Source organism: Lutzomyia longipalpis, chromosome 2, assembly GCF_024334085.1.
Source record: "Lutzomyia longipalpis isolate SR_M1_2022 chromosome 2, ASM2433408v1".
Classification (NCBI taxonomy): domain Eukaryota; kingdom Metazoa; phylum Arthropoda; class Insecta; order Diptera; family Psychodidae; genus Lutzomyia; species Lutzomyia longipalpis.
This window is the reverse complement of record NC_074708.1, coordinates 10,691,175-10,718,041: the sequence shown is the minus strand read 5'-3', so window position 1 is coordinate 10,718,041 and position 26,867 is coordinate 10,691,175. Positions and strand designations below refer to the sequence as shown.

At 34.6% G+C, this 26,867-nt stretch overlaps 2 protein-coding genes across 5 annotated transcripts in view; one reads left to right on the top strand and one right to left on the bottom strand.

The window, feature by feature from the left end:
- LOC129790712 (homeotic protein ocelliless) overlaps positions 1–24,155 on the bottom strand; it is a 30,228-nt gene extending 6,073 nt beyond the window's left edge. For 2 of the 4 annotated variants that reach the window (XR_008750601.1, XM_055828383.1), the window contains exons 1-2: positions 23,526–24,155; positions 10,193–10,420 (exon numbers count right to left, since the gene is read on the bottom strand). Coding sequence is in view for 2 of the 4 variants with exons in the window: in XM_055828383.1 (XP_055684358.1) it covers positions 10,193–10,370 (178 nt within the window). In the remaining 2 variants the exon portion in view is untranslated. The remainder of the gene's footprint in view (positions 1–10,192; positions 10,421–23,525) is intronic. The other 2 variants (XR_008750602.1, XM_055828384.1) reach the window with 1 other exon arrangement.
- The window catches only part of LOC129790699 (transmembrane protease serine 9-like), a 776,474-nt gene that overhangs the window by 660,633 nt on the left and 88,974 nt on the right, over positions 1–26,867 (top strand). The gene's annotated exons all lie outside the window — the stretch shown is intronic.

Sequence of the window (26,867 nt, the reverse complement as noted above, 5' to 3'; positions counted from 1 at the left end):
ACACGATGGGATTTATTTGGAAATATCAAATTGATGGGGTGGTGCGTTTCTGAAAGTTTAAATTAACTCTCAGCGAGATACTCTGTTTGAATAAATGTTTTGAGGCTGCGGATACAAAAAAAATCATGATTTTCTTGCTTGGTTTGATTAATTGAAAATTTCAATTAAAAGCATCAAATTGTCATTTAAATTGGACTTATAATTCAAATTCAATGCACTCTAAATTAAAATTTCCAAAAAACTACGTGCTTCTACAAAAATTCTCTTTCGTTCACAAAACAAAATAAAACGCCTCTATTCGCTTGAATTTTTCCTTTACTGCATTAATATTCGGTAAAATATAAATGTATAAAATAACTCTGTGGAAGATCATAAATCTGAATTAAGTTGGGAGAAGACAGTAAAAAATGTCTACTCAAAAAAAGGGGATGTTTTTTTTGCCATCTCAATTCGTTATGTGAAATTCCCCGCCCTTGTTATTCTCCCCCAGCGTTGGTTATGTATATTCATGTTGTGTACATAGTGGTGTGACAAAAGCAATTTTCAGCTGCACTTTTACATGAAATATGGGCTTTAATGTACCACAGTGCCCTCCCAATTCTCCATGGGAGACCAAAATATCATTCTTCCAATCAATTTTTGCCAAATTCGCATTCATTTTAAACTTTGGTTGTTTTTTTTAGATTTCAAATTATTTTTTGCATGTAACTAACAAAAAATAATTTATTATATTCAGAATATTCTGATTATCAATTTATTACCACTGAATGGCTGAGTAGCCCTAAAATCTTCAGACTTGATTTAATTTTTAATCACCTATCGATATGGAGGCGCCTGGTTGATATATTGCCTAATAAAAATTTATGTTTCCACGATTATAAAAGAAAATCAGAGCTAAAAAAGAATTCTGAAATTAAGATAATTTTAACCCACAGATTGCCCAAAATCATTACAGCCACCCCCAATGATGCTGATGACCTTTCGTGAGAGCAAAAATCAATTGAATTGGCAGCATTATGAGTGGAATAAATTGGGCCAATTTCCCTCGCCAAATTGTATCAATTTCAATGAGTTATTTGGATGAGCTGTGTGTGTGGGAAGGAAATGTAATAATCATCCCTCTCGCAAGTTATTTCAGAGTGAAAAACACACCCCATTTGTTTACTCAAACACTTTAGCACAACACCCACCATTATCAGGGCGATGGTGCGGAAAATCTCTCGAAGGAATATTTGTATGAATGTGGTTAAAGGAGAAGGGGGTGTGTGTGAGGAAGTAAATTTTGTGTGAATAGTTTGTCGCCGGCAGGAAGACATAAATTCACACTTAGCGTATCAAAATGAATGCGAGGATCAGCTTCTAAATGTTTGTGAATTTAATATTGATTCACGCACCATGTTAATAGAACAAACAACCCCATGGAACATTAGTATGGGATGGAGCTTATTCACTTGATTTCACTACTGCAAACACACACACGTTCACGTATGTGACTTTAGCACGAAATAATCACATTAAGTTTTCACTTGAGAAAATATATATACAACAAAATGCCACCAGAAAATGTCTCAAAGTAATAATTTTCTCTACAGGCGTGCGCTTTTGCAATGTATGTAATAGAAAAAAATCTTTATGTGCGGAGGAGGAAAGCACCGTACTGAGGCCCCTGAATATGGTAAATTCTTGTATAAATATTGTGGGTAATGTGAAATTGCACTTATGACTGGTGAATGGCTGGTGTATTCATAAAATTAGATAATGCCAATTGGTGGCACGTGTCAGTAGAAATTGATATTTTATGTTGACACGGAATGTGTATGTTTTAATTTAATTTTTCAAATTGTGGTGGGAAAAACTTCAAAAAGCCAAGCAATGCCACATTATTCTCACCTCAATTTTCTTCCAAACAAACCGCCAATATTTTCGTTGGATGAATTGCATAATGAATTCAGATGCATTTTTACGTGCATATCATATTAGTAAACAATCTTCTATGCACATGTGAAAGCCTTGATTCAATTGCATTTGCTTAACACATATTTTTCTTTAATTTAAAATTGAGAAAATAAACTTGTTTGTTGAAAATATTATTGCTAGTCTAAGGACAAATAAACGAGAGAATAATCAAAAGGAATTTTTCTTGAAATTTTTTCGTGAATTTGATTTTTCGATTATGAATTAATTTAATTTAAAGCAGAAAATACCGTAGAAAGATCCAAGTTTGGAATTTCAACCTTTTAAATAAAAAGAATAAGATTATTTCTAAATTTTAGAACTAGACAAAATAAAGAAATAAACCTTGGATGAAGGATCACACAAAGAAAATTCAGAGACTTCGAAAATGAATTTTCAACTAAATACTGAATCATGTTTATCCAGAAGATTTAGGTAATTCAAAAACATTTAAATAGTCAGATAGCCAAATTTTAAATATTCCTCCCAAATTCAACGTGATTATCCAAAATTGGCCGGTAGTACATTATTGCTTTCTATGCATAAAAACTTTAAAAAAAAAATCAATAGAAAAGTCTTTCAAAAATATTGCTCCACAATTTTTTCTATGCATCCCCTTAATTCTTCACTACCTGTAAGTTTTCGTTGATTTATTAAGAATTTGTAAGTCATACCCACATTGCGCATACATATTAAACTTTTATTATAAAATGTAATTCAAATATAATGGGTGTTTAACCCTTGTTGCTTTTTTGCGCTGTAATCTTCTTACTTTTTTCCGCACACTCCATCGAAAGATTTGTGAGAATAATCCTCTTGGCGAATTAAGAAATCACACAGTGTGTGATGATCTTCACCATCGATATCGGGAGTCATCAGCTGTAAGGGCCAGACCTACCACGAGGCAGACTAATCGATTCTGCAAAAGTCAATTAAATCACTGTCCCCCATTGGGTGGTAATTAGCTTGCTCTTTTCTCTGGAATTTGGGATGGAATTTCTCCATCAAGGGGATGATTTCGTTGCCGCACATAGAATTTGTGATGAAAACCGTTGAAGGAAGTTAACGACGGTTTTTTTGTTTGGATGTTTTCCTCTTTGTGTGTATTTCGTGGTTGATGTACAACCAGGAAGACCCTCTGGGCTCATTTTGCCCATTAATATGTATATGCTTTTCCGCACATACCCAATTTTATGATTATTTATGCGTGGCATCATGAATGCATGAGTAGCAAAGATGTCACAACCTCGGGAAAAATTGTGGGGAAAAAGATACAACGGGAGGGATGTATTTTCACATTGTCGACTTTGAGTAGTCCCAGCACGCAGCTAAGGGTGGTGCGGGAAAGGGAGAGTGAATGGGAAATATATAGGGTAGCTATATATGTGTACATAATATAAAATGCGAAGGGTATTGCACGGGGTTGGCTGTATACCGCCATCGAGGGTGAAATTTCCTATGACGAGGGGTTGTGAAATGTTGGGCAGAGTGTGTGTATGTGGAAAACAGAAAATGTTGGTAGCCTGAAACGGGAAGATAAACCGCTTAACGGGGTGGCAACTTTTACCTTACTTCCTCTCTCACTATATAGCATCCAGCAGACCCTCCTTCGAACCATATTCTCTCCCAAGTGTGTGTACCAAAAACCCCACGTCAAAATGAATATAATGGCAAAATGGAGGAGGGAGACACATTTTGTGTGTTTGGGAGCCCTAGCGAGACGTTGTGCGAAGATCCATTGGTTGGGGCGAATGCTTTTTGGCGCGGGGGTGTATTCGGGAAATTTACTCTGTGTGTGCAGTGAAATGACGAAAATGGATGGTCCTCAAATGCAGAGTGGCATCGTTTTCTTCTTTATTTATACGATGATGATGGCAAAGAACATCCTTAAAGGACCTTTTCTTAAGGGTTTTGCGTAAAGGATGGCAAGAAATACTTCTCTTTGGCCATTCAACGTAAAAATTTTCTGATGAAACATGAAGAAATATATATTTTGGGGTTGGTAGGAGGTATAAATATCTAATAAATAATCGTAGAACCAGGACTCTATATATAAGGGTAGAAAATATATGTATGTAGGTTTATATCGACCTTATTGGAGGGTTATTCCTAAAATTTACAAAGAAAAATAAACCAACAAGAAAGGAAAAGGAATATATTTCTGTAAAATTTTACTTTTCTTCCAACTAATATAAAATTATTATATATAGGTTAAATTAATAAATTACATTAAACATTCAATTCTTATTTATGTACTTTCAAAGCAATGTGTTTGAACCTTTGAATACAACCCTGTACAAAGTATACGAAACATTTCTTATGGAACAAGAGGGGAGTTGTTTTATGTAATTCTCAAGCGAAATAAAAAGAAAACGAGAAGCGAGAAAAAGAACTTTTTGAGAAAAGATGAAAAGCATATTGACTACATTTCCTCATTGTAATCATTGCAAAGAAAATTCTCTCCATTCTCAATACCCGTCCACTCCCTAAGAATTTTGTTCTCAGTGCTTTCTTCACAAAGGGGAGTCTGAGGTCTTTTTTGAAAAGTCTCGAAAATATATACGAGAAAGGAGGTTTCCTCAAGGAAAAATGTTCCCCAAAGAGGAACAAACTTCGGTTGTTTTATATATTTCAATATGTAGCATTTCACATCATTATATAAATGAGTTGGAAGAGAGATTATCGGTTTTATTTGGTTCGTTTATTAAAAATTAAACGACGCAGCTTACATGTTCACAATTTGCTTCTCTTCCAACTCATGAACAGAGAAAATTGGGGTAATACTCTCAAGACAAATGAAGCATTTTAGTCTCGTGGGACTTTTTTCTCTCACTCGCAAAATTAGAGGAGAAAATTATTCTGCTTTTTTCCCATCGACTCCATCATCAAACGACGAAGTCAACCAATATTGAATCCGTGATTGATGAAAAAATTCATTGCGAATGAATTTGTGACAGGCGAATAAAAAGAGTTGACAATATGGACATAATTTCAAATATTATAATTTAAAATTTTCAATTGGTTGATAGAAGTGCTCCGCGGGGTAGAGTGCGGGGGGACGGTGTAGATCCGCGTGCGAAGAGCAAAAAGAAAGGTTACGCGCAAGTGTTGGACGAAAAAACGGCACACATCAAAGAAATCTTTTCTTCCCTGGCCTTTTACAGAAGCGTCCAGCAGCCCAAAAATGGGTTCTCTCCACGATGTTGGTGTCAAATGCCCAAAAGGCAGGGAGACAGACGTGAAAATGATGACCAACAAGCATAACACATTTAATATATAGAAAAATTCATAATCATGGATGAGAGGAGGTTGAATTCCTCCGTGGTGTCTCACAATCACGAAATTACTCTTCTCACCATCTCATTCCAAATTTGATTCACCTGGGAACGCGAGGCACCCTTGTGCTCACCAAATGCTCTTTCATGCATCATTCTTTTCGTTCTTTTACCACTGCCGACGGCTCCATCAGCAAATGCCGTAATTTGTTGCCCATTTTTTCATTAGTACAAAAAATGTAAAATTATTCCATTCAATTTTTTTAATCAAGTAAGAAGTTCTGAGACAATTTTTTATTCAAAGTCTTTTTAAAATTTCGTAAAAGAAACCGAAAATTCTTAAAAATTGTGTTTTAAAATTTTAGAAAATTCACATAAGCTTTGGGAGCTTTGCAAACTTTGGAGAAAAACGTGAAAGTATGTCCAACAAAGAAAGATATTCAAAGGAATTAGAAAGGGACTTTCAGGACCTCCTTAACAAGTTAGTTTTTATTTATTTATGGTTCTCAAAGAAATCGCAAGAAAGGTTTAAAATGTACTGGTAAGCTGACCAAGCTTACGAGAGCTGTGTTTCTTTCAGTGTACCAATTTTGTGAGAGCAAACTAGAACGCGAATTAATTTAAATACGCGCAAAGTCGGGAAAAGTTGAAAAGTCATACCCTAAGAAATGTTTGGAAGGCCATATCTCGAGAACGGATCCATAGATTTTCATAAATTTTTTTTTGTTTGAAAGGTCTTGAAGTCAGCTATAACATATCGAAAAATGAAAAAAATTTATGTCGCCATTTTCGAAAAATTCGAGTTCGAAATTTTCGAAAACTTTGTTTTTGACTTTAGCGCCTCTTGCGGTCATTTCTCGAAGTTGCAATGTTCTAGACATTTGTAGGGTTTCTCGAAACCTTTCATTTGCGCTTGAGTTGATCAAGATCGGACCTGTAGAACCCGAGATATGACATGCCAACTTTGGAAGGCTATATCTCGAGAACGGATCCATAGATTTTCTTCATTTTTGGCATGAAGCTAGATAATATGGTCAGCTACAACATATCAAAAAATGAAAAAAATTTATGTCGTCGTTTTCGAGATATTCATCGAAAACTCATCGAAAATTTTGTTTTTGATTTTTGGCCCCCTAGCGGTCACTTTTGAAACTTCGGATGTTCTAGAGAGTTGTAGGGTTTGTTGAGATCTTTCATTTGACCCCGGGTTGATCAAAATCGGTCAAGTCGTTTTCGAGTTATGGTCGATTTTCGATGAAAAATTGTGGCGGCCATATTGACTAAACGGCTTGACCGATTTTCGAAAATGAGGTATCGTTGGAAAGCTCTTGATGGCCCCTACAACATATCAAAATTTCAGCCCTCTAGCTATAATAGCGGCTGAGATATAGCGAAAACAAAATTTTGAGGTTATTCAAAATGGCGGACGGGGGGGTGGGGGGTAAAATTTGACATCATAATCGGATGTCTTCCAGTCGATATTTAAACTTTGCCGTTTACCGCAAGTCTCTATCTATTACCGTTCTCTCGCAATTCAGTCGTAAACCACGGCCGGCCGGCCGGCCGGAAAAAAATTTTTTTGGCGCATACGTTTTTTGGAATGTGGGGACCCTAATTCGTGCTCATCCCAAGTTTGAGCCCGATCTGACGACTTTCGATTTTGCTCGGTACACAAAAAGCTGTGTCTGAAAGAAACACAGCTAAAATTCTGTTAGACAAGCTAACATTAAATTAAATATAAACAATTTCAAACCTTAAAGAATGAATGAAAAAGTTCAAAGCATTCAACCCCTCAGCTTTTACCCAAATATTGTTTAATTTAGGAAAGAATTTCCATTATTTCTTAGAACTTTTGATAAAATTAGCACAAGTGTCTGATACTAATTTAAAATTATTTAAAAAAAAAACAATTCCTTTATTTCTTCCGTCTTTTGTGTATTGAGACAACTTAAAGGGAAGTTGCGTGAATACAAAGCTCTTGAATGAAGACTCCACCTCATAGCTGATGTGGAGCTTCTGTTTCTTTGGGGCTCCGAAAGAAGACATTCAAATGCCACGAATTCCAGGAGACAATGTCCCAAAAATAGCTGCTATGTAGGTATATACGAAGAAGCCCCATAGTTGAGAAAGAAAGAAACAAATCAAGAGGGGGGAGAAGCTAAGAGATATGTTTTGGGGTCTGACGACTGAATGATATACGCAGAGGTATAAAATAAGTTTCGTGTTCGCGTTTTTCTGTATTATATGTATGCAGTATGCTATGTACATATGAGAAAGGAAAATGCTATACATATATCGAGTTCGGCGGGTGAGAGTGTGTCTTTTTGTGATGTGGATGAGGAATGCTTTTAAAATGACACACGGACTTTGTGTCACGAAACCCATTCAGCCGTTATATGATATCAAATCTGAGAGAGGCATTGACGTATCAATCACTCAAGTGTAATTGAAAAATTACACACGGAGGCGCACAAAGTGGAGCTCCGCGTGGTAAGATGATGTGTGGGTAAAAATGTGGTGCACAATGGGGTATATACGCCAAGAGGTCCGCGTAGATGAAGGAAGGTGGAAGGTTTGGTTGTTGGCCAGCACCAGCACAGCACCCATGGTGTGGTAGAGAGTGAAATACCTTTTTGGAGCCCAACGTGTGTCTCCTTCTTCATATATCTATATACAAACATATTATATATCTACATATAATACTGAGGCCTCCTGCGGGGGTCTCTGTGCGGAAATACCATCGTGCGCGCGGGAATTAACTCAAGATCAGAGGAATTCTTTCTCGAAGGCGTTAGGGCTACTGGTTTTCGGTGGATAAGACATATGCGCGCGATTTCTTTCTTTACCATCGCACAACTAATGGCATAACCACGTCCACTGTATTGCAAAAAAAAGACACCCAACAAGATGTGATTTTGAGCCGATAGAGTCGTGCATTTATGATTGGGTTTTATGCTAAAGTTTCGTGAGAAATTCACGAGGCTCGTCACAATAAATCAATGATGTGACAAATGGCTTATCGTGATTGTGTCTTTCCTTCATCCCGAAATACCATCTCTTCTTCTTCTCTCTCACACGTTCTGCATCTTGATGTTTATAACACAATGTTGTTCCACCATAAAACATAAATTCACACTAAACGTCCCGGTGTGGATCAAAATTTGTCAGCTTTTTTTTTATCCGTATCCTCTCCCCAATGGGCATTTCAATCAATCTCTCTTCACTGAACATGTCACCAGCCACCGCTTTGGCCATTTACCTTGATGGCCATACTTATACATAATGCGAAAATGCTGGACAAAATGAAAGTGAAGTCCACGCAGAGATTGTGGTTCATTATGTAAAAAAAGGGAAAGAAAAATAAATCCAGGGCTGTCATAAATCAATTAAGAACAAATCGTGAAGTGAATATTAAAATTGAGACCACAAAAAGGTATAATTCGCCATCCTCATTTGCGCTGATATTGAAATGTCAGGGAGTGTTGGAAATATGTATCGGAGTGCTTGATAAAATGCAGCTGGGACGAAAAGCTCTTTCCACGTTTCCACACACACACCGCATACTGATAAAAGCTCACAGGCACTTTCACCCACGCTTTGGTGACTGTTTACGTAACTAAACGTCTAAAAGCATTTAGTGGTCATATAAATCAATTTAATTGATAGAATCCGCTATCGTACTTCTCAAGTTCTTCTATATATGAATAAATTCTTCACGTCTATTGGATTTTTAGGAAAACACGTCTTTTGCTTCTTATTCACAGATGTGTGCATTAAATATTAATGCAGAGGACTTTAATTAATTTATTATAATTTAATTGCTTAAATAAAAAAGTACGACATCTAAAAAATTGATTAATGATTTGGGGATATAAGAGAACTTAAGGACGACTTGTTGGAAATTTATGCTAAAATTAACTCTTTAGGATAATTTGAACTGTCTTTCTTTTTTAATTTTATGCAGAAATATTAAGAATTCGGTTTAAATAATTTTTTCTGATTTATTTAAAGAGAAAATGTGTCTGTGAAAAATAAACTTGAATTTCCTCCTTATTTTTTTTTTAAATTATTTAATGCTCAATTAATCTATTGCAAAAACTGGCATTTGAGAATCTTTCCCAAAAAAATATTTAATGATTCTGCCTTAAATGTGAAATTTAAAATTCATTTTTCAAGATTTTTCAGGAAAAGGGAGAACGGCAATTAAAAATAACTCTCAGCATGAAATAATTCTTTAAGAAAATCAGTGCGCTTCAATTTTAGATGTGGGACTGTAATTTGAAAATCCTATAACGCGCCCAAATTAGATAGCAAAAGCTTAATATATGGTGTCGTAATTCCACACGTAGCAAAACGTCATATTCGTTTCAAATTCACATTATCTCCTGCATAAATGCCTATTTAATTAGGTTAATTAATTTGGAAGGAAATGAAAATTTACTTTACCAAATGAACTAACAAAATTGGTGGAGAAAAAATCCCCCGAAAGTACGCGCAAACATGAAATAAAATTCTTTTGTTAGCCCAAACACGAGAAGAGCTTTTTGAGAATTAAGATTTATTTTTGGGAGAGAGAGAGAGAAAAAAAAGAAATTAGTGAATTAGTGTTTGTTGAATCAATTTAGAATTCTCGATTCTCAAACTAATGTTAGCCATATATCATGTGCTATGTGTAAGATAAGAATTGAAGTATTGTGAGTGGTAACATCAAAGGTAAATCATTAGTGGTGATTGATTGCTTTTGTACTTCCTTGAGTATCTCTTTGCGTGGCTTCTGGTTTTACATTCATTTCTCGATATGCATACTCAACTCTCTTCAGGGAGTACAAATTTTCTACTAATTGAAATGTTTTGCGGAGCATAAAAGGAAGGTCCTACATAACTACATATATGAAAATAAATTACAGAAATATGGTTGGTGATGTAATAAAATAAGTAATAAAGAGAAAAAAGTTAATATTTACCCCACATACCTTGAGGAAAGCCAACCGCCTCTAGCCCGTGGGGTAGTCCAAACGGTGCTAGGGATGCCATGGGCATTCCAGGTGGTAAAGGTCCATGGGGGTGTCCGTGATGGGGGTGTGGCGCACCATAGCTGTGTGGATGTGGCCCCAAGTCACTGGACTTGAGAAAGCCCGCCATCAGGGCTTCTGTTGAATGGAGCGCCACGGTAAAGTTGTTCCGAACCGTCGCTGTAAAATTTAAAGAAAAGAACCTCAATTAGTTTTCTTTTTACGGCTAAAACCTCTTACACAATAGCCTATGATTTTTATTCAACACATTTTTCATTTAACCTAAATTGCAGGTATTTCTTAAAGCCAAATTTGGGGAAATAAAAGCACTTGAAAGGCAAAGCAAAAAAGGCCCTTTAATCTTTTTTTCTTGAGGAAAATTCAAAAACACTTTATGAGGTGGCGAAGGTGACGACATGAGGTCTACACCAATCCCAAATTGTAGGTAATCGATCCTCGGATCCACTCACCCAAAAATCACACACTCCACAAGCACTTTAATGATCCACTTGGGATGAGAAACATTCAAGTGGACGAACAAGAGGTAAAACGACAGAGGAGAAAACCTCCGAGAATTCGATTAATGTGTGTAAAACTTTCATTCATTTAGATAAGAAAACGATCGTTTTTTTTTTTGTTTCTTTGAGGAGGACCAAAATGAGATGCGCGTACACGAGATGGGCGACAGAAGAATCACGAATTGTGTCACGAGAGATTGCCAAAGAACTCCAGGAAAAAGGTGCAATAAATCAGTGAGAGAGCAAAATGATCGGTAATATGTTTTTTTTTTTTGAAAAAGAACCAACGAAAAAGGCGGATGACAAAAATACTTTACTTTGATTTTTTTGCATCATCTGCCCCATAGGAATTCCACGAAAATTTTGCAATTTGTTTGCGACCTACATAAAGTGAGCACTGTCCTGTATGGAGTGGATGATATTCACCCGAAAGAGATTATCCCATAGTAGCAGAAACAGTGTGTATGTGTGGAGGGATTTTAGAGACAACTTTCATAAACTCCCGCAAAAGAAAAAAAACCCTCCGCCATAATCCAGGACATGAAACGAAGCACTTTTTCTGCACCCTCCCTTTGCGCATCTTCTTCACACGCGCTATATGAATCTATGTGGAAATTCTTTCTTTTCTTTCACCCGAAAAAAAAACCCACACGTCTTTCAATTTTTTTTCGGGTGTGCATCACAAAATGATTTTTGAACTGGAATTTTCTCGGTAACCAATCAATTTGTTAATCCCACCAAAAAGGTATGCCGGCAAATCAAGAGAGATGGATTTTTTTTTTAAAGAAAAAAGTATTTAAGCAAAAACCAAAAAGTATATCTGTGAGTAAAAATTTGTCACCATGTGGAAAACCAGAAGCCTTTTTGATGGACCCCTTAAGAAAGTGAGATAAATCCCTCATCTTTATCCAAGAGAAGAACTAAAAATAAATTTAAAAGGTATTCCGTTTGCATAATTTTTAGGTCATTAGTTATGAGAGAAAATCTTTGTTAAAATGTCATAAATTGAAAAAAGAAGAGAACTTTTTAAGTTTGATCATTTATTCTGTTTGCCAATATTTGGATATATCTATACGACTAGCATTTAAAATCTATCCCATTTCTTTTATAGTATTTTTTATGCTCTTGAAGAGAAAAGGAGTTTACCCATTATGTTGGCGAGCTCATGACATCATTTAAAATTATCAAACAAATAAAATATTGCAGAGAACAGAATAAAAAGCGAAAAATACATTTTCAATTTTCAATTAAAAACATCCAAACAAGAGCTTTTAAATAACCTCAAAAAATTTCACAAAGCCACGCCCCTATTCGATCTAGTTTTCCCTCTAAAAGATTTATCAATAATTTTCATTCATAGAAAATTTCCTATGAGCTTTCAAGAGAGTTCATCGGCGTTTAATTTTTTTTTTTTTTTTCAGAACACCTGGGACCATTTTTCCATGGGAAATAATGTTCCAACATTTGGCATATTTTGCCTTATGCTAATTCCCAAATGGACCTGTCAGTGATGTTTAGTGAAATTTTTAGAAATCTATCACGAGATTTTTTTCTCGCCAGTCCTCACACGTTCTCAAATATCCAAACCCCACGATTCCATATTACTTTATTAATTGAAAAGAACATCATTCTTTTTTTCTTGCTTCTGTCTCACAAGGCGCATTTCTCACACAAATGCCCACCATCATCTCATTTCCTCATCTTTTGCGGCCCATTGATGAGTGAAAATCATTATCGTAACTCAAAATGAAACCGTTTTCCGCGTGTCTCGATTGATTGTGAATAATCTTTCTGTGATTTCTCAATGGGTCTTTTTTTTGTTTCTCTGTAGTGTATAGCAAGAAAAAAGAGCCATTTCCCAATAAGGGACAAATGATTTGAATATTATATTGAGAGAAAATAACATGAAATCACAGCCGATGAAAAAAAAAGTTCGTGTATCAATTTTCGTGGCGAATTCTATTGAAAAGTGTGTTGTTGCAAAAAAAAAATCTGCCAAATTCGCGGTGTGAGAAAAGATTCGTTTTGTGTATAAATCTCTTTCACATAAATTGAGGCAAATGCCCAATGAGGGATTCACGGGTTGTGTGTGCGCGATGTTTTGCATGCTGCGGGGAACAAGATGAGTGCCTTTGTCAATATCACCATATTCCAGAAGCGTTAAAATGCTGTGTAATATCTCTTAAATATTCAAAATCCATTTGCATAAATAATTATTTGATAAATGCGATGTTAAAAGTAATGTTCACGCTTAATGTACAATATATACAACTCAAATGGATATCTCTTTGGCATATAGGAGTTTGTGTGTGATGCCTGTGGGGTATTTGGAATGTCCACTCTTTTCAACCAATGTTATGGGGCTTTTTTTTTCCTCCTAAACTCAACTCAAATCAAAAATATATAATTTATAAATAAAATATTTCTAATCCTCCAACACATTCACAATTAGCCGGTAGCTCAAATCTCCATAAAGAACAATTTTTTTGTCTCTCTCTTCTCTCCACCATCCTACTATTCCATCGTTCCCATTGACCCAAGGCATTGCACATTGAGCATTGATTAGCAATAGAGCCAACAAGCAGTAGCGATTGTCCGATGTTTTTGCCACTTCTTTTTTTCCTTTCATGGATCATTTTTCTCAGCTTCAACGTCGCCCCACCTCCCTCGTTTGCTCCTCCAGAGCGCGCTAAATTCTATTCAATTAAATCACAATTCATAATTACACAACACACACACAGAGTTGATATTCATAAATAAAACCGTGAAATTTTTACCCCTTGAGCCCGCTAACTGTGGAATTCTGCAAAAACCTACCGCGGCGGCCGCTGTTTTGGAACAATTGTTCGGTAAACGAATATTTATGGCTATGGATGTTTTATCTCCTACACAAGATATGCTAGGAATATCCCGCTCTCTTGACTTCTCAATTCCTCCTTCATATGAAAGATATCAAATTGAAATGAACTATTTTTCTTTCAAACTTATATCTTTTCTTCTACACTCCTTCTGCTTCACAGAACACGTAGAATTTCAATAAAACGAATTGAGATTCGTTTGAAATCATTGAAAAAATTTTGAACCATAGAATTATTCTATGTCTTGTAAAAATTGATATTTTTACGTTCAATTTATTAATCATTTGAGTGTAAGTTTCACAGAGACAAATTTCATCTAAAAAAATGTTTCGATTGTTCTCAATTTTCCAAGAGAATTTTCCAAAAGTTCCAAAACGAAAATTTTTAATTTTACTGCCTTCGAATGTCTTTTTAATTCTATATCAAAAAAGAAAATGAGGCTTTCCCAGCTTCCTTTGAATTAATATCAGCCCCATCACTTACACGACCCACTCTACCCCAGTCTTCCCTATTAAATTAATAAAATGACAATTTTCATTAAAGTGCAAACAAAATGTCTAAAAGCATCAAAACGACTTTAATCGCAATTTTTGCAAATTTATATAGAATACTCATGGATGGAGATAAGAGGAAGTGGAGAGTCATATAATATGAAAAATTGTACATTTTCATAAGCAATGAAGTTAAGATTCAAGTGTGTATCAAAGCAAATAATCGCGACAGGCGCAAACCCATCGCGAATCATGCGGTTTTGCCTTTTGTATCTGCAGCTTCTCTTTTGCCGAGCATGCCGGTTAGAGGAAAATACTTTGAGTTTTATTTGCAAATGCCCTTCTGAAAGCCCACACGTCTCTAAGTACGCTTAAAGAGTTTCTTTTTCTTTTCATTTTTTTTTGCAACGCGTCAGGCACCGCGAAGAATTTCCATTAATTCCATCTTTCAATTCAATCCAATTGATTTCATCTCTCCTCAAACTATAAAATGCGATTTAGTGCTGCGGAGATATAACAAGACGACAATTTAATTTTATTCATCTCGACCACCGTCGCTGCGTCAACCGAAATGCACAAAACGCATTCATTTTCATTCGATGATCATTTTTTTGTTGTATTCATCTCGTCTCGCACTCCCAATAACCCACTCTCCTTTGCATTAATATTAAAAACATATATTTTTTCAGCATCTACACTAATTTCTTATTATGAAAAAAAAAAGAAACGAAATAAAATGAGAAGAAGCTATCTTGGAAGAAGAAATTCCAGAAAAAGTTGCGCGCGCGGCTTTTGTGGTGTTTTGTTGCTTCCCCCCTTGTGGTCCGCGGTTGGGACCTTCCACCCGCCGGACTGACACTTTTTTTCACCGTTTTTGCTGCTGGATGTCATGTGGTCCGCGCGGGGAGTACGCGATGATGATGGTGGGCAAAAGAAAGAAGAATTCCACACCGTCTTTTCTTCTTTCATCTTCTTTTACTCAAAATAAATCCAAACTGGTTTCCCTCCATGGCGGACCCTCCCGTGCCGCCCCGTCGCGGACCCATCAGGGGGAGTTATAAATTTTGAAAATATGACCGTACGCTACTGTATTCACTTGGGGGCACCGGCGAGGAGAGTCTCTCTCACCAGCGCAGCGGCAAAAGTGGCAACCGAACAGAGGAGAACTGCGAACAGCAGGGAATCCCAATAAATTTTTCCTCCTCTATTAATAATTCCCCCGGCAACTCCATCAGTGTGATCTAACACCCTCCACAATTGACTTCTTTTTCACTTCGCGCTCCGCTCATCTGTGCCGTGGTCATCCACTTCTTCGCTACCACCGCGCATCCTTCTCATCAGTGACACTGCGCTATGGCGAATTTTTCATCCTCTCATACCCATTTACAAAGATTGCCACGGACAAATGAAGCGTGGACACTATCTTACACCAAAATCTACCCAACAACACTCATCTCGGACTTCATGGGGTGCCCATGGAGCGCTTCTGCAAATTTCAGAAAGGTACGCAACGACTACTAAAATAAAATGAAGATGAGGAAATTCTCAAAAAAACCACAAGAATGTTCCGCCAAAAATGATTTTTAAAACAATTTTTGGTTTAAAATAATTTTGATTTACTATTCATTTGTAATATTTATGGTTCTATACGAGGTAAAATTAGAAAAAAATTGCTTTGTGGGTTATAATGTATTGAAGGATTTCAAAAGGCAACCTACCCTTTGATTTTTCAACGTACCTACCCCAAATACTCAAGTCCCGATTTTGAATTGTGTAATATTTAAGTGAGTTTTGAAAATTAAAAAGTTAGGAAAATATCAGTATTCGAGTTTTCCCCATTTTCCACTAGCCAATTTTTCATCGTATTTAAGCAAGATATTCCTTGTATTTTTATAGTCTAAAAAAAGTATTTCTTGCAATCTTGTTAAATTGCCAAATTTTAATTAAAAAATTGTTTTGAATTTTTCAGATTTTCAACATTTTGAATAATTTTTTCCTGGTTCAATATATGTTTTCTAAAAAACAATACATTAGCACAAGCCTGTATTACCTTAATGAATTAATTTCGAAGAAGTAATTTCATAACGCTTAATCCCAACATCCTTTGCATAAAGGAAAGTTCAAAGACGTTCTGTTTAAGACCATATATTTTTTTTCAGTAAATAATTATATGTTTATGCATTCGTAAAGTAAGTATAAGTACTTAGTATAAGTTAAAATGTACTGAAAAAGCAGTCAAAATAAATCAATGTGTGTATTGGTTTAACCGCGACGTTTTGATTTATCAAAAAATATTCCTAATTAACAAAGAAAGAGTCCAAATTCAAGTTTTGCTAATTAGAATAAATTTTATGAGCCCTTTGCAAAGTACTTAGAGTTTATTCATTGACAAAATTCTATAAAATTAAGCAACTGGAACAGTTTTGCTCGAGTTTTTTGAAAACATTTTCAAGTATATCAAGTGGACGCAATGTTTTCAGTAGTAGCTTTAAAGGATTATCACGTATTAAACTCTTAAGCAGTCTTTTTGCCACACATATAAGCCTAACTGTTGAACCTCATGTTGAACATTCCTCAATCCATGATTTGCAATTTCTAGCATTGAATTTATACATAAGAGCCACACATAAGTCCAGCCGGGGAGTGCGCCCCGAAATCACTGAAAGGAACCAAAACGAACCTTATACTTTATTCTTTTAACAAAAGTGTGTCTCCGGGATGATTCATGAGTATAGTGTCACTTTCTCACTGACTTTAAATACAAATTTTCTTCCCGAATTTCCGCACCATGTGGCGTGGAACATGTCTAGCACAAAAGTTCAGGATTACAATGATTGTACCCCTCTTGGCTACTTTTGTGTTCCTCTTCTCTCAGCCTGTATTCGGTGTGGCTTGCATATTTTAGTATGTTAGTTTTTGTCTTGTCCCATATCATGGGTCGTACTCATATTAAATCACATATGGATGGAACCCATTTAATTCGAAGTTATTTGTTTTGCTCACGTTTCACTACGAATTTCGTCTATTTTGTGCTTCATTTTGAATGAATATGGTCATGAGTGTTTTTTTTGTCCAGCTCTTCTTTTGCCGATTTTAAATTCTGCAACAATGATATTTGACTAGTATAAAATTTTGGCAAAATGTATCATTGATATCTGAGAGGTTTATGTGCTAAAATCGTTGCTATTTTTGAAATTTTAATTTCTATAACTTTTTTGAGCTTCCTAATCGATTAAGATCGAATACTTTTCGATCTAAAACTTCGTTTATGACTCACATCCTTGATCCCATTGATGCGTACCTCAGAGAACAAGGTGGAACGCGTGAAAAATTGTCGTTTTATGTGATGTTTGACTAAATGCCAGAAAATTTGTATAGCAAATCAAAAGAAAAAGACAGAAGAAAAGACAAACGATGAGATCAAAATCAACCTGTCGAACTGAAACACTTTTTGTGCGATGATGTCGTCTCTTTAAAATGAGATTGAGAGACGCACCATCCGTTTGATATGTGTAGTACAATTATAATAACAATTCAGGTGGAGTCCACTCGAAGCTGTGAGTTTGATGTATCTCCCATTCATCTCGTGCGCGGGATATTTGCTCAAAGATGTATCAAGGAGGCAAAAATCAGAATTCTCAATCTCTGGGTGGTCTCTCCCAAAGGAGAAAATTTCTCATACCCATAACATTGAGATATTATAAAATGATAATTACACCACGCGGAACATTTGTTGGGCAAGTTGTACGACAACCATTTAACTCCGTGTTTCTTGCAATCTAAACACAAATTAATCAATGTGTTTGAATTGAAAGGAAGATGCGGCGCTTGAGACATTAAATTGTGAAGAAGTTAAATCTTGTTAGAAGAAGTTAATTCAATTTAACGGAAAGACTTTTGAGCTTTTTCAATTTTGTCTTGGAAGACAGAAAAGAACAATAAATGAAAAAATCCATAAATAAAAAAAAATTTCAAGAAATTCAAGAAAATTCTAATTGTAATATTTGTAAAAATTCACAGCCCCAAAAACATTAAGGCTGGACACTTTTCAGTGAATTAGAACATTTTATTTAATTTTATTTATTTTTTTTATCTATTGAATTCAAAATTTGGGACAGAAGCAGATTCTTTTCACTTTCCTCCCAAATTAACATCTCTCACGGAGATTCAGATTAGATTTTAAGCGTGGTTTGGGAAACTGCTCGGTGGCAGAATACGCGACAAAAGAGAAGTTGACGAAATTAATTGGATATTCATATTTAAATTCAATATTTCTCACACATTTTGGGCATAAGGCAATTTTCATTGAGGGGAAAGGGAGGGAAAAAACTAATAGTGACACTAATGTTCTTCATATGGGCGTGCTGATTGTGATTAATTGGCCAAAAAAAAACTTTGAATATTGGTATAAGAGCGATCTTCTCCCAAATGATCGCATAGGTAGTATAGTGAAGAAGTTGTGTAGATTATAATGATGAAAGCAAACTGTCTTTCCCATTCATAATTACAGTTTTAATTACTGAAGATTATAAATCGCTCATTTGATTTCCTTTTATGCTGCACACACGTCCCCTTTGCGCGGCATTTTCCGCTACCGCAGCTCATCCCATGCATTTTTCCCAACATTTATGACAAATTAATTAAATGGAATATTGAGATGGTTAATGTGGAGGAAAGACCTCTCTATCTCGCGTTGGTCTTTTAACGTTAAATGTCACTGAACACCGTGACATGTGTCATATTATTATTCATGCTGAGTGTGTTAGATTTTTGTCACACACAGCAGAGCATCAGCTGATGGAGTTTTCTAGATTAGAGAAAGTGTCTCATACTATATATGGATATAATGTATGTATGTACATAGCTATAGCTTGCGGTGGGTTTTGCTCTTTTAAAATTAATTCGTGCAATTAAAATCCGGGGCCACGCAGAAAAATTGTCAAAATGCAAAATGTCAAGATTGGAAATTTTTACGTGAATTTGATTTGATTTGATGGCAAAAAAAATTTCATAAATCGATGCCACATGCAATGTGAGCAAAAATTTTTTGATGAAATCAACGCTATAAATCAAACCTTTTTTTATTTCATTTTTCAAACTGCCAACATCAACTCTACACTCCATTGTACGTCTCATGGTTGGACCATATTATCGATCGCAACTTGTTTTGACCAAAATACACCACAAATTTTCAACATTATATATATACGTACAAATTGCTTATCTAACTGTATAAATCGTGACAGTTAATTAATTTAAAACATTTGAACAGCGCACAATTTTGCTCACGCTCAATTCACTTTTTTTGCAGCTGAATTTCCTTTTTCACGTGAAAAAAAAATGCTGTAATGGTGCAAGTTGTTTCTCAGAGACACCAATTTCACTATCGACTGATTTTCAATATAAATTAATTTGTCTTTGTCTTATTTTCCATACGTCCAGAGCTGACCGCGGTGTCGCCGAATGTGTGTGCTTAGATAAGAAATTGAAAGCTCTCTTGAGTGTTGATGGAGCCGCAGCTTTTTCAGATCTTTTTTTATTCCTTGAGTTAGTTGAAGCGGTATACGCAGAATATTTTCTTAAAGAATTTTAAGTAAATTGATTTAAAATTGGTTTTAAAAGGTTGATTTTGAATTAAATTATTATTATTAGCCATAATTTCATTTGAAACATTTTTGAATTTAATTGTTTTTAAATCGGAGTAAAAAAAGATAATTTTGAGATGGCAGAAGAAATGATAATTTTCTAAAATGTATTGAATTTTCTAGAGAGACGTGTACCAAATTTTTATTAAACCCGAAGATGTAGAAAAGACCAACGAAACGTCATCGAAAAATAATAAATTATGTAACCCAAAATTCATTGTTTTTCACTCGAAAATGAACATTTTTTTTTTAGTTATTTTGTTATTCATGATCTTTTCTACAATGTCCGTTAGAACATATTTTTCAGAAATTTCTTTATCTTCATCTTAATTTTCAGTTTTTCAGAAGGTATCTTTTTTTTAAATCCAGAATGAAATAAAGAAAATTAGACCTTCTACGATCTAACTCGAAAAGGTTTAAAGATCACTTAATTTTTTTCTAATCTCTCTTCTATCATAATATGCAACAAGTAAAAAAAATTAACGTTTACCGCATTAGCTATACAATCAAATTGAAACCATGAGATGTCGTGTTTTCTCAATGGCTTGTTCTTTGTAAATACATTTAGGCCAGGAGGAACATTCTAAATGACAAATTGGTGGCGTTTTACAAAAACAAAAAGTAAATGCAAGACATGAATTAATTTTTTCGCAATGTCTCAGTAAAAAATAAATAAAAAGGAACGCCATCAAATTTCCATTATCTAATGCGGACTTTTTAGGTGATTAATGCATATTTCTTATCCAATTGACACCACAGGAGGAAAATCATTTGGCAATACAAGAGTATAGTAAGTGGGTAAAAGTCAATTCTTTCGGTTATTGTTGTACGAAATTCCAGGTAATTTTATGAATTAGCGTACGACGAATATTATGAGTGAATGATGTGCAAACAATGTGAGAATATGCACTTTTTGGCAGGTAATACAGAGTCTGGAAAAAAAGAGACGTCCTCAAAGATGAGGCACAGAATTCCTGGTACCTCCGCCGAAGAATGCGCCAAGGGTGAACAGTTGTGGAAATTATTATAGATTCAAGTAGAAAAAAATAAATGATTTTCTTTTCAAATCAATGCTGATTTTTTTCTAAAAAAAAATATCAAATGAATTTAATAAGATTATTAAACAGTTGGTCGATTTTTCTTGAGAAGAAAGCATAACCTTCTAATCATCCGTTTATGTTTCAAAATTTATTCCATTCACTGTAAATCAAAGTTCAAAGACTCGATTGGGACTTGATGCATAAGCGAAGAAATATTTGGGACTAATATTTCAAAGAAATAATTTTTGAGGGAGAAAAAATTCATCTAATTTCTCATCTCATTCGGTGGTTGGAAATATATATTTTTAATTCCAACCTTATAAAATAAAATATTGCGGCAAAAAGTTGATGTTACAAATTTCCTACAATCAGACGCTGCTATTCTGACAGTATAATTAATTAAAGCAATTAATAACCTAAACTAAATAGTCCATTACAAATTCGACAAATTAATTAGATGGGTTTTATTGTTTTTCATCCACTCTCCTCCGACACTCTTCTCTCGATCTAGCTATACAGAAATTTGATGATTTTTTTGGTATGTGTGTGGAAGGAGCACTGAAAGAGTCCCCGTGAAAGACTTTTGGACGTGCCGTCGCATTTCTTATAGCTGCTCTTTCTTACAAATTTTATACCTACATAGCACATATATGTATACTCTCTCGAGAAAAAAAGAGAGAGATTAATTACACCTTCATTTTTCCCGACAGTAATTTGTTGGGTGTATCGTAATTTTTAATAATGTGTACTGTATGCGTCAAATGGATTTATGCATAAATAATTGAATATTTTTCATCGCGCAAAAATATCGAGAACACCAAAATAACACCCATAGGCCATTATATATATTTTAGTGGTTATGGGATGGACATAGAGAATGGTAAGAAATCACTCATTTGGACCTCCATTTATAATTTAACTTCTCCATATGGGCCCCAAAAGGAGAAATGGGGTGTGAAATATTCGATTAAAATTCCACATGAGACACGAACTATTTTACACCACGACTTTTCTTCTCAATATTTTATCTCCATGTGAAGTCGCCACAGAGGTTAAAATATATAATAATGCGAGTGCGGTGGGGGGAGACGGGGAAAAACGAGCGAGAAAGGTAATTGATGTGAGTGCACAGTTAGGAAATTAGTCAACTTGTTCATTGAGAATTTCGCTCATGTTGTTAATGAAGGCAAAAATTTTGAACAGACATTTTTACGCACATCGATATCCGCGAAAATCCCATTAACAGTCAAAGAAGTCGATTCACATAAGACAAAGACTGTGAAAAAAAGAACAATTGGAGAGTTAAGAATGGCCTAAAACACTTTGGCACAGGGGCAGCTCCGTACAAAAATATATATTTCAACATTAAGAAGAATCCGAGAAATATGGGAACAGTTGGGAGATTTATTTTTTAATTCAGTTGATTTTTCCTTCTAAAAGCTTAGAATTTTTGAAGTCTGCAGTAGCCGCATAGATGAAAAATCTTACAACAAAATCAAAATTTAAATCATACCGATCTTATAAAGAAACATCAAACTGTGAATTAAAAATTCTAATTATTAAAAGTTACCTAATAAAAGTTTGATTAATTTCAAATCATAATAAAATAAAAGGATACCAAAAGTAATAAAATTCTTCAAGTTGCATTCTTATCCATAAACTTAAGAAAAAAATATTCTAACTCTTTATAATTCACCAAATTGTTCTAAAGATTATCTTAAATAAAATCTTTTTTATTATTTCTAAACTTTGCTTTAAGCTTATGCTTAAATAAAACTAAGACTTCATACTGAGAGCCTTTTTCATAATTCATAAAAATCAAAGAAAATTTAGTTGCAATAATTACGGATCGGCAGTTAAGTTTATTGTGTGAGTCTTAATTTCAACAACACAGTTGTGTGCCGCCGTATAAAGTACATTTTTTTTTCAATTTCACTCAATATTAAATATTTTAGTAATGCCGGAAAGAGGGAGTATTTATTGCAAAAATAACTTAATCAAAAAATCACTCAATAAAACAAAAATTATTCTTTCCCGGCATTGTTTTCCATAATTTCTAAATTTGACTATAAAGCTAAAAGAAATAGAACATCATACTGCGAGACACCACTGTACTTACAATCAATTCATAAAAATGGCTTCTCAAAATACTCAGAAACACTTAAAATCATATCAAGGATATGTTGTATGACGACTAGAATTTAATAACATATTTAAAAGTTTTCTTTTAAGTATTTTACCTACAATTCTACTCGTAATAATAGCTTGATAACTTTGTTTAATAGATTAATGCAGCATTGTCTTTGACATTTTGTGCTTGTTAAATGAAAAAATATTCAAAATTACGACAGTTACAGACGCCATATTTCTCTAAACGTTTTTTTCTCAAAAGTTTTGGGTCTAAATCATCGAACTGTTCCCATATTTCTCGTAATCGTCTTCGCGTTTTGTATGATTTTCCAATTTACTTATCTATCCGTCTCTTGTTTATGCATTTTAATGGTATTATTATGCGAACTGATAGCACAGCTCAGGTTGATGTGTGCTATCCCCCATGCCAAAATGCTTGTTTTAGTGTTGTTCTCGGCATGTAGACAAGAGCGTCTCTAAAGTGATTTTAGCATGACACCCACCGAAAATTCAAAAAACTTTTAACGCTAAACGTTCTTTTTTTGGTGGAAAGTAACACATAAGACCTAAATGGCGATATTGATAGAATGGTTTTGAACGTACCTTCGTCGGATAAAACGTTCCGTACCGTATTTCCGTTAATTGGTGATCGAGCCACGTTTGGAATCACTTTGTGGCTTTTTTTTGGCTTTATTCTCCGAAAGAAACAAATTATCTCCTTGCTTGCGAACACAAAAATATCCGTTGCACACTAATGGAAAAGTTTTATCACTTGATTGAGGTTTTAAACTAGAATTACACTTTGATTAATGTTGTCCTTAAACGCGATTTATTCCTAAGTTTTACTGTAGTTTCTTTTATTTTTTTTTCTTGTAAATTATATATAGTCCAAATGCTTTTGAATATCCAAAAAAAATGCTTTTAAGTTGCGGATAGAGAAAAAAATTGAATTACGTTAATTATGATATCCTTAAGTCCTTTTAAGCAAAAAGAAAACGAGTGATTTAGCGTTTAAAACGCTTCAATTAACCAAACGGTTAATTTTCAGTCTGAATTCGTTAAAGTTTAAACACACTTTGGATTTAATTCGCGAAACTTGTTGATGAACAAAAAATAAATAACAGCACAGATTACGATGAGGAGTCAACTTTTGTGTATTTTGCTGCGAAGCTCACTGTCCTCCTCATGCGATACACGCGACTGTCTGATACGTACTAAGTCGAAAAACAAACTATACCTCTCGGCCTTTCAATATAGCAACTGACCCCCGTTGCGTCTGCCGACTTCTGGCAACATTGGTTGTCTCATTCGTACCCATGGGCCGGAAGGTGGTACTGCCGTGCAACACCGAGCCGGTGTGGCTCGGAGACTCTGCTCAACTCCAATGGCATTTACCTTCTCTCCTAGCAAAATTTGGGATTTTTCCTTCAGTAGATACATATTTAGGATCCCTCCAGGAGCTTCCTGAGAATCCGCTGAAAATCTTACTTTTGAATTTCGTGAAAATTTCGTTAAAATTTGAAGTTTGGTGCATTCATTAACTTTCAAAACGGGAAAAAACTCCACAATATTTTCCATACAAAGTTAATCACCTCTCTTGCTCTAGCACTAAACTCCGCCCTCTGAAGCTGCGCACTGTGCCTCGAGCTTCGTACATTATATACGCACACTCACTAAAATATTCAACACACACACTTACTCTCCGTGAAAAGCATCGCATTTCCCACACAAAGTGTGCTTTTCACAAATGGAAAATATATAATATCGAGGGTGTATGAGATACTTGTGTGCTCCAAAAAAGAAAGCCATGAAAGAAAAATCAGGCGCAGAGATGCTGCAAAAATTATATTCAGGTATCCTTCACCCCATCCCCAAGTTTTCCTCCTCACCGAGGAAAATGTGCTTCCATCTTCATCCCCAATATGGTGGGTGCAAAAGAGATGGCCAAGGAGAAAGTTTTCATGTTGATTGAAACTCGCTGAGAGTTCAATATTCATTCCAGCATGAGTGATGAATTGTATAATTAAACTTTTCCATATTGCAGACCGAGTATCTACCATCTCACTCCCACATTCAATTTACACTCTTACACGGAGGGGGCGAGTTCGGGGGGTCGGCGTATTGAAATTGAATGTAAACCCACGTTGGAATAATTACACATTTCGGAAATTTATAATTTCAATTCAGCAGACATCGATGGGTGGGGGTGGAAGACTGTTTTGTGGGTGGAAATTCAGAGACATTTTAGCGGGAATTTGTATAGGGAAAGTGGCAATTCTGGGAAATCGATAAATTCGAAGAACTTTTGATAATTAGGAAATTCTAGAAATAGAAATTTTGACCATCTTTTATGTTTAGGAAATTTACAAAATTTTATTTTTTAGTTATCCTTTTTGTAATATGTTTTAAAGCCAAGTCCCTTAACGAAAAATTGGAAGTTCAGCAAAATGTAATTGAATATTATATAATTACATTTTACACGATTTTAATTCGGCATTTTTTCGATTTATACAGTATTTTAATTCGTCTTTGATGTCTACAAAATATATTGAGGTACCTAATGAATGTAATTATAAATAATTAATTAAGGGGGGTCTCTTGGGAAATCTGTTAGAATTTACACATTTTTAATGTTGTCATTTTCTTGGGGTTTTTCTTAAACTTGGATATCCGATTATGGTTACATTTGTAGCCTAGTTATTGAAGTGTAAGAAAATCTCTTTTCGCCATTTTAGGTGCGACGCCATATTGTGATTTTCCGACTTTTCCGCAGAACAGCCCTAAAACACAAAGGTAGGTTTTTCTCAGGATCTACTGGATGGATTTTGATGGAGTAAAAAGCAAATGAAAGAGGACATACCCGTGCAGATTTTGATGTACCAGAATTTTGAATTTCCATTCTGGGGCTGAGAAAAGTGGAAAAACGTCAAAAATATCTGAAAAAAGTCACATTTTTCCACTTTTCTCAGCTCCAGAGTGGAAATTCAAAATTCTGGTACATCAAAATCTGCATTGGTATTTCCTCTTTCATTTGCTTTTTACCCCATCAAAATCCATCCAGAAGATCCTGAGAAAAACCTACCTTTGTGTTTTGAGGAAAATCTCAAGATGGCGTCGCATCTAAGATGGCGGAAAGTGATTTTCTTACTCTTTAATGGTAAGTCTTTAAATGTCACCAACACTTGAAAACAGAGTTTAAGAAAAACCCCAAGTAAAAATTAAAATATTTAATTTCACCAGCTCTCAAAAGAGACCCCCCTTAAATTGAAATTGAACAAGGTACTTGGTATAGACCATATATGTATATGTATAGTTGGTTATATTTTCTGAGAACTGAAAATTAAATTCCATCCTTGAAATTCAAAAATTTCAAATCATCCTTTACTAAATTTCTAATCAATGAAAACAGCTTATTTTTCATTTAAAGAGGCCAACTATCATTGAATTACAAAAAATTTGTTTTTATTTCCTAAGATTCTAAATCTAGGATAAAAATTCTTTAATCCAAGTTTTAATAAGTTTTAGCTCTAGGGGCTCTAGGTAAGAAAATTTTTTTTCTCCTAAAACTAAAGGTTTTCAACAATTATGTTGGGAGATTTAGAGGCAAAATCATTGCAAAATAAAATATTAATCCAGATTTTGATTAGAAAGGACAATAATTTTGTAGATCTTTTCATGGGGCATTAGATATTAGGAAACTGCCAAATAACATTGAAACTTTAACGTGTCACAGAGGTTTATATAACTTTAAACTAAATAAATTTATTACAGGGGCAATTTTTTTTAAATAATTGAATATTATCTGCGCAGTTTTCAATTTCCAAATTAAAATAAATGCAATATGAAAAATAATTTATATTTCTGTTTTTACAAACATAATGTACACAATTTTGGTATATTATGTAAAAGCTTCTATAGGTAATGTATAGTAAAAAATTAAATAAA